This window comes from Salvia splendens, chromosome 9 (assembly GCF_004379255.2).
Source record: "Salvia splendens isolate huo1 chromosome 9, SspV2, whole genome shotgun sequence".
NCBI lineage: Eukaryota > Viridiplantae > Streptophyta > Magnoliopsida > Lamiales > Lamiaceae > Salvia > Salvia splendens.
In genome coordinates this window covers 23,588,895-23,597,755 of record NC_056040.1, presented here as the reverse complement: position 1 = coordinate 23,597,755, position 8,861 = coordinate 23,588,895, and the positions used below count along the sequence as shown (strand labels likewise).

General features: G+C 33.4%; 1 protein-coding gene across 1 annotated transcript; it reads right to left on the bottom strand.

Moving 5' to 3' along the window:
* Positions 1 to 3,665: 3,665 nt before the first annotated feature.
* Positions 3,666 to 8,046, bottom strand: LOC121747004 (ATP synthase subunit O, mitochondrial-like). The gene is made up of 6 exons (XM_042140981.1): positions 7,824 to 8,046; positions 7,346 to 7,396; positions 6,026 to 6,269; positions 5,135 to 5,247; positions 4,487 to 4,573; positions 3,666 to 4,122 (listed from the first exon to the last, which is right to left on the bottom strand). Exons 1-6 carry the CDS (start codon positions 7,920 to 7,922, stop codon positions 3,994 to 3,996), a joined length of 723 nt encoding a protein of 240 aa, XP_041996915.1. The 5' UTR covers positions 7,923 to 8,046; the 3' UTR covers positions 3,666 to 3,993.
* Positions 8,047 to 8,861: the final 815 nt, after the last annotated feature.

Sequence of the window (8,861 nt, the reverse complement as noted above, 5' to 3'; positions counted from 1 at the left end):
GTCTTAGAAACATTTTGTGTTGAAACAATATTACTTGATCGCATTATATGAAAATTTTAATTTTCTATGGGTTTTGTGCACTTATTGGAATAATTGTTTAAAATGTTTGTATTTATTCTAAATATTTGTTCCCTTGAATTATGATTGTCGTTAATAGTGTGAGACATTAATGATATAGTATAATTCTAAAATAGCCCTAACCAATGATCATCAAGAATGAGATATTGATGATATGTTATAGGTTAGCATGGGGTTTGCATCACATTCTTCGAGAATGTAGTTGTTCTCACAACTATGAGATATTAGATACTCGTGACGGACACATGGTATACTTTGGAGAGTATTGGTATACCATACTATTAAACTATTTTGTTAAGTGTCTACAATTTATTAGTACATGAAGTATGTAATAGTCCTTGGATTTGAGGACATTACACATTTTGTTTGTTGAGTGGTGTGCTTTGATCTTGTCTAACGCTTTGCCTCCCAAATGAGGATTGAGACACAGACTTGTGTTGGGTATATCATATGATAAATGGAAATGGTAGTTGAGCCAAGAATGAGATTCATTACTCGATTAGAATTTCGAGAGAACACTCAAATTCTCTATATTACTTGACCATTAAGTCATTGGCCAATGCAAAGATATATTCGATTAAAGTAATTGAATATGGTCGAATGGGTCATTTAATAAAGATGAGATAAAGTGATTGAGCTATTTGGATGACACATGACAAATCTTAGGCTTAATCGGGTGGTTCGTGAATGAAAGGATATTACTATAAACTTTGTGTAAAGGCTTGTTTACCGAATTCACGTAAACGTCCATCATATATCGAGCTACGCTGCCAACGCAGTCTAGGAGTTTTGTGCAGACTTCGATTAGATCGTCGTCGATAATGAGGGCCTAAAGGGTCACACTATATGTGTATTTTGATCCGCTCAAGGGTACAATGTTAGAGTTGTGTATTATATCTAATGATAGTCCAAGTGGGAGATTGAAAGATTAATGAGCTAGATTAGATTAATAGGAAATAATTCTATTGGGCTTGGTCCAATGTTACATTTATTCTATTATATATATGCTCTATTGTAGAGAATAGAAGATACAGAAAACCTAATTCTCTAAGAGAGAAAAGCGGCGCTACGTTCACAAGAGATTTCCTAGCTTTCTCTATAGAACGATTGTACCGAGGAATTGTTCCTGCATCGGATCAGAATACACGTGGACCTCGATAGTAGTGGATTCAACTTGCAGGACACAATCGTAGAAGAAAATACAACAACAAGTAAGATGTAGTTCCGTTGTGTATTACGTGCTCAACTTACAATATAATTATGAATCTAGATCTGTTATTCTTGTCTGCAATTTCTGTTGCGCTCGAATACAAGAATTCCTAACAAAATAAAGCAAATAATGGCAAAACATACAAGAAGAGTCGAACCCTGGTCAACTAATGAGAAGAGAGGAAATTTGCCGTTGTAACAACATTTAGGTAATCAAACCCTGCTCAACTAATGAAAAGAAAGGGAAATTTGATGCAAAGCCTTATTGTGCATATATTGTGTGTAAAAGTGACATCTTTTATTAGAATATATTTAAATTTCTTATTCTATATTTATATAATATCATTATATCCATTATTTTCATATTATATATTTTTATTATATATATGGAATTATAAAGAAAATCAAGATTTAATATTTTCTCAACAAGAAGTACTTATCTAAATAATCAATATGATCCATTGAGTACTATACCACACTATAGTATCATCAATAATCCAAGATATGAAGCAATTTTAGATCAACACTAGCAATCGTCCGCGATATATTCTCCAAATCTATCTGGATTGAGAATATCGATTACTTACTTCTATAAGGTACCAACTGAAATATAGATTAACAAGCAAACCATGTTACTAATAGGGTTTCCAGTGGAAGACTTACAAATCAAATAAATTCAGAGTAAAATATCTATTTAGATGATTATATGATTAATTTAGTCGTGCATAAACTCATTGATTTCATGCTAGAAACACACTTAATTCATGAAAAGAAATTTAACCCTAAATCATAAATTCGACTAATTGATATAATTTACGATTTGTTTCTTCAAAGAATCTTTAGTTGCAAAAGAGCTTGAGAGTACCTGCCCGAATGGCTGAAACGAAACAACAAATGCGACCAGACTCAAGAAGGGAGGAGATCTCCCTCTTGTGCTGCCCGGTGGATAAAGCGACCGGCGCGAATTCAAGAAATGCAAAAATGAGAAGGATGAGTTTAAGAGTAGTTAATTAATAAAATATGATGGGATATCTAAGTCATTTCGTTTACTTAATTTTAGCTATATTTTTTTGTGGCATGTTGTGGTTTTGTGACGATGGAAATAAATAATGCACCATATTTCATGGACTTTCGAGATTGAAAATGATTTCCTTGCATCTGCCATCAGTGACTTCGTCGTATATATGCATGTAATTTCCAATTGAAATTCAATGTGATTAATAAAAGGGATATTGACACTTAATATCATGAAACTTTTAAAAAGTTGAGTTTTTCTCACGAAATTTAAAATTGGCAAATAATATCATGAACTTTACCCCGAGTTTGTTATTTCTCACCAAAGAAAAAATTCCGGCAAATAATATCATAATACATATTTTTTTTCATAATTTCTCGGCAATAACTTCGAGAGCTTCAAGTTTTTCAATCTTTGAGGATAGTTTTTCTTGAAGCACCCCCCCCCCCTCAAAATTGTTCTTCAATCTATTATTATAGTCAGAATTTTTTCTTTGGTGGGAAATAACAAACTCGGGGTAAAGTTCGTGATATTATTTGTCAATTTCAAAGTTCGTGGGAAAAATCTAACTTTTTGAAAGTTCCATGATATTAGGGGTCAATATCTCTTAATAAAATAAATCCCATAGTTTGTTACTCCCATCATCCCTTATAAAAATAATGTTATAGACACCGGAGTTGGTTTTAATTTTATTGCTTTTGTTTGTCACATATTTTATTTATTATTGCATGCAGGGATTTCAAGTTTTGTTATGATCGCAATGAATTGTAAACGGTTCATCAACACCCAACAAAGACAACTCTATAGTCTCACTAAAATTATATTAATTCATGAGCCGGCTCAATAATCCTAGAGGCCAAGTGACTTTTCAATTACTAGACTATTTATCAACTTATTCTTATATAGAAGAGAGAACAGACTAATAAATTACATTAAGATTTAATTTCATTATGTTTTACATGTTCAACTTACAATTTAATTATGAATTTAAATTTTATATTCATGTACAATATACTTTTTCACGTGCTTATTAGATGAGTACATAAATTACTAACATGTCATATAAAAAGACACTATTGTTGTTACAAAATTTGAGTTATTTCAATTTATTATTATTACACAAATACAGCAATGGAACTAAGTTAGGGGCCTAGGGCTATGGGGATGGTTTATTACAAATATACGCCAAATAAAAGGTATATATATACTTTAAAATGTGAATGATTCAATAGGGCTGGGAATACGAGTACCCGCAGTTACTCGACCAAATATGTCAAGTACCAATACTCGAAAATCGTCAAAATGCATCAATGTTAATATAGAAGGAACTTTCAACTGCTATAGACTCTTACTAACACCAAACTTGATCAATAACAATAGACATCTCAATTCTCAAATATAACAAGTAAAAACGGCATGTCGAAATAGCGTACTCAGAAGAGCAGAATAACACTTTCCTTGTTCCAAAATAGATACAAGGGTCTTTATCATTCAATAGTCAGGGTTGGTACGGGTATGGGCTCTAACAACAAAGATGAGTAGCTTTTATTTGCATGATGCCGATGTGAACATAAAAGAAGGGGCATCTTGCCTCTCACAACCAAAACAAACTTGTTTTAGACGACTTCTTAGAGCAAAATGATGAGAAACAACCAGAAAAGGTGTGCGCCTTAAGGTCTGGTCTTATCAATTTAGTTACCATCCGAGGTCAAAGGTTGACGCAGGAAGCGCTCCATCTGGGCGGCCCTAGTCCTTATAGACATGTCAAATACCTTCTGTGAAAACTCGACAACAAGACCACCGAGAATACTAGGATCAATCTGCAGGATAATAATAAGCAAAATCATACTCCCTCCGTATTCAAAAAATAGAAACATTTGAAACGGCACAAGTTTTAATGCACAATTGGTAAAGTAAGAGAGAAGAATTGGTAAAATAAGAGAGAGGAAAAGAAAAATGAGTAAGTAAGAGAGAGGAAGAGAAAAAGTAGTGAAAGTAGAGTTAGTGGATTGTGGGGTCCACGTCCTAAAATAGAAAGATTCTAAAGTTTCTATTTTTAAGGAACAGCCCAAAATGGAAATAGTTGCTATTTTTAAAAAACAGAGGGACTATTACATCAAACAGTCATGTCGCTTGGTTAAATTTTACAAGACCGGTAGGTTTTTTTTTTAAATAACAATTTACCTTCTGTTCAACCTTAACTTTCTTGCCTTGTCCAAGCATGTACTGCAATGTTTCTTTCAATTCTTTCTCCTCCTCTGGGGGCAGAGCCTGCACACAGAATTGGTAGAGTACTCAGTTGAAAGAGGCATAAACCACTATTGAAGTCACTGGTGAACAGAGCTATGCTAAATGTGATCCTCGACTAGACTAGACTAGACAGGATACTAAGTAAACTTAGGAGTGAAATTTTCAGATAGGCCCTCAAAAGTTTTATTAGTTGATACAAACACTACTGCTGAGAAGTAACAAATTAAAACCAAAAAATGAAGCGTGTGCAGTAACTTCCACAAATATGAGGGCCTATTTGTGTACTTCTATAATGATATTTATTAATTGGAGACACGAAATCAATCCTTGTACATAACAGTGAGATAGTGAAGGGGCGGATGGCATGATCTGTGACCAGCTCAGCCTGAAGGAAATTAATTAAGTTGTACTTTCGCATGGTCAAGGTAAGTAGACTAATGTAGAAAATATAAAGGAGTAATATATGTTCCTGCCTAAAATCACTTTTATAAACAATCACATACTATGATTTGTTAGTTATTTTCTTCTCTCTAATGAAAAACTAAGGAGTTAATAATTTAATATCAAAATTACAAAACTTACAATCACAGTTGTCACTGTTGCTTTAACTTCCCCTCGATGTGCCATAGTCAGCTCAGAGAATCTCTGAGCCATACGTTCTACATGTCCCAGCCTTCCGCCTTCAGCAACGATAACTATAACAAAGATGACAGAATATGCCATGTAAGATTACATCTAAACAGCAAGTTAGATAATAATATCATTGAGTTCAACGAAGTGAATGCAACAATTTAATCAAGATTAGTATCACAATCATCAATGTGTGTATTCAAGAAAGTGAATGCAGCCTGCTATCAAAATAATCAAACAATAATACAATACCCATGAAGAAACAACCTTATGAAATTTATGTGAGACAGCTGCTTCATCAATTAATTAACCTTCTCAACTTATGAATACACCCTCCACAATCTATTTCTTACTTCATGAGGAGGAATGTTCAAAAAACACAGAAGTGCTGCTTAATATAATCTCAAGTACAATGATAAACGATTGCATGGATTCAAGGGCATCCCATTCTTCTCCCTAAACAATTTCTTCTGTTGCTGTCACTCATTTTACTGATTGAACCCCGACAATTTCACCGACTCTCTGAACACCACATCCCCAACTCACTTCAGCACCTGGAATTATAAATTTATAATATACTTTTTGCCTTCCATTCCCCAAAAACTTCATCATCTACCATCATGACAGAGCTGACTCATTTTCCTTCAAACATACGATAATTCAATGGCAGTAAAATTACTTATTAGCTCTTATCTTATGTTCTTAAATCCACAAGACCCAAAAAAACAATCAACCACATTCCAGGTCAAATCAAGGTGCCATATGAGTCCTCTCTAGTGAGATCAACTAGCAAAAAATCATCATCAAATATACAATAAGAAAACTTCACATTTTGACACTAACCCAAGAAGTTCTTTGTGATTTCTGAAAATTTAGCTTGGTCGCAAATATCAGTAATAGCCTTCTTTCTTGTATCCGCGTCAACTGATACATCCCTCATGAATTGAGAAAATGTAGGGCTTTTCTTCGAAGCCTCAATTAGGGAAAGAAGCTCAGATTCAACCTTGTCCAGTGCATTGGCTTTGACAGCTGCGATATACAAAGCTGAAGCATAGTTTCCAGACACCCCAAACATTGTCACAGGCACCTAAATTGAAATCAAACAACATTGAATCCAAGATATTACAATGCCCCACACAGCATTAGAATAGGATCTTTTAAATTAGCACAGTTACAGAAAGTTAATTGTTTGTTTCAACCAGAAAACATAACAACTTGGCAAAACATAGATCATCATTTGACCGGTCACAATTTATAAGTACAAGGTTCATACTACCGTATTCCAAAAAAACTGTACAAGTAGCAGCTATATTGGCAAGAGGAAAAAAGCTTGACATTGAACTGCGAATCTAACTTCCACGATCAGCTCAACGAAGCACCAAACTGAAGCAAATTAAAAAGTATCTACAATGAACATATTTCCTAGAAGCCCCAACTTGTGCATCCATATGTCACCTACTTAAGAAACCATGTAGCGGAAAAGATTTAGCTTTGATAGGATGACACAGAAACAATATTTCTGTTCTTCAAGGTATCAAGTACATACTACAGATGTTAGGAAACACGCTCCTAATCTGTCAATTGACCAGATAATCAACTATATGCATTAAACAGAAATTCTATAGAAATGGATAACTTCAAGAACTTTGGGAAAGTAAAGAAATAAAAAAATGGAACATATAAAAGTCATAGTTATCACATCAGAACCAAATCACAATTTATGCCAGCATTGTTCCACTATAACACAACTTTTTAGCAACAACTGATACAGCTAAAAACTTCAACGCACCTCAGGAAACTGGTCCAATATATGCACAAACTGAATGGGCGAACATAAGCATAAACATGAAATTTGTACTGTTCTGCTGAGCAAATTGTGATTCCAAAAAAATAAAAGCATTTCATGAAAGAAGACATAGTTGTAAAAAATAACAACATAGAGGAGTTCTCACGCAAGAAACTCTATAAACATCAGCAATAAATTTGTCTATGTATAGAGCAGCACTTTAGAATATTAGGCTTAAGCCTGGTTTGCAAAATTAAAACATTTCAATCGAAACTAGAAGTGCATGACTAACAGGCCTTCTCAAACAAGTCATTCATGATTTTCATCCACCAAACAATTCTAACCTCAATTTACATGCAAAATGGAATGACAATTACCTTGACCTTCTTCTCTTTTGCAGGAGCGGCGGTAGCATAGCTCTTTGCGGACTGAAATACATTACATAAAATACCGGCTTAAAATTATTCCATGTTTTCGCATATAATACTGTAATGATATGTAATAAAAAAAACATCCTGTAGCGGTGTGTGTGTGTGTGTTTTGGGCATTTGCAACTTGGTAAAACAATGGCGACACTGTAGTTATAAAAAGGCTAAGATTTTGATCGTCTACCACATTTCCATGCGCTGAACAAACAACAGCATATGGCAATCCATAAAAAAATATCAATAGAATCATCAATTGAACGGAATAAGGAAAAAAATCAAATTTGAAAAATACTGGAAAAAAATAATTCCTCCGCGGAGACTTCCGAAATGCGTTGAATAATAGGACAAACAACAAAATGGAATCGATTGAACAGCATCTCTGAGAACATAAGATGAAAAATAGTAAATCGAAGAACCGTTAGTATACCTCGATAGTAGGGCAAACGACGGATCTCTGGGCGGAGAAGTTACCGGCGGTGAGAGCTCGGCGGAGGAGAGGAAGACCAGATCTAAATCGCCCTGCCATTGCCGTAGCGAATTTTGTGAATTTGTGTTTGCTGATTTAATTTTGGTGAATGTGCGTATTGAGATGAGTTTTTCGCTTGGCGACTGCTTAAACACTGCGCCTTCAAAATGGGAAAGGGTAAACGGAAGCCCTCTTACACCAGATGTATGGGATTTAGGTGCTACCTAGGTTATTAGTTTCCACGTGTCGTTCAACTATAATTTCGGTCTTATATTTATACCACAGTATATTGTGTTGAGTAAAATAAAAAAATAAAAATATAAAAAAAAATTATTCCAAAAAGATAATTAGACAAATATTTCCTTAATTTTCTTTTTTGAATTCCACTAACACTAGTATACATTAGATAGTATGTTATACTACTCCATAAAAAAGTATATAAACTTTTAAAGAGATATGGGTTTTAGTTCATAATTGATAATAATTAATAAAGTAAGAGAGAGATAACAAAAAAAATTAAAGTATTAATGGAGATTGGATCCATTTTATGGAAGAAAAAATTTCCTAAATAGAAAGTTCCTAATTTTAAAAACATATTAAAATAAAAATAATACAATACATAATAATTTAAAAAGAGAGAGTATAATTTATAAAAGTTCGCATATCTTTTGTTATCTAGATGTGTTTCATAACAAGCATATGAATACTTCATATAACAAAAAATAAAATGTTATCTAGAATGTCTCACGGCATATCAATACTTCATATAACAAAAAGTAAAATGTTATCTAAAATGATGAGACATACTCCTATAAGGGTCTGTTTGATAAGCATGTAATGCCAAGATAAAGCGTATCAATACTTCATATAACAAAAAGTAAAATGTTATCTAGAATGATGAGACATACTCTTACAAGGGCTTGTTTGATAAACATGTAATGCCAAAATAAAGAATTATATCCGTACATTTCTAGTTGTTTGGTATTAAAGAAAAGCTTA

Excerpts from the sequence above, each read along its gene's own strand:
- LOC121747004 (XM_042140981.1), bottom strand. The coding sequence starts at position 7,922 with ATGGCAGGGCGATTTAGATCTGGTCTTCCTCTCCTCCGCCGAGCTCTC. Across the intron at positions 5,248-6,025 it reads AATCACAAAGAACTTCTTGG|TTATCGTTGCTGAAGGCGGA; the intron begins GTTAGTGTCAAA and ends TCTTTGTTATAG. Across the intron at positions 4,574-5,134 it reads CAACAGTGACAACTGTGATT|GCTCTGCCCCCAGAGGAGGA; the intron begins GTAAGTTTTGTA and ends TTCTGTGTGCAG.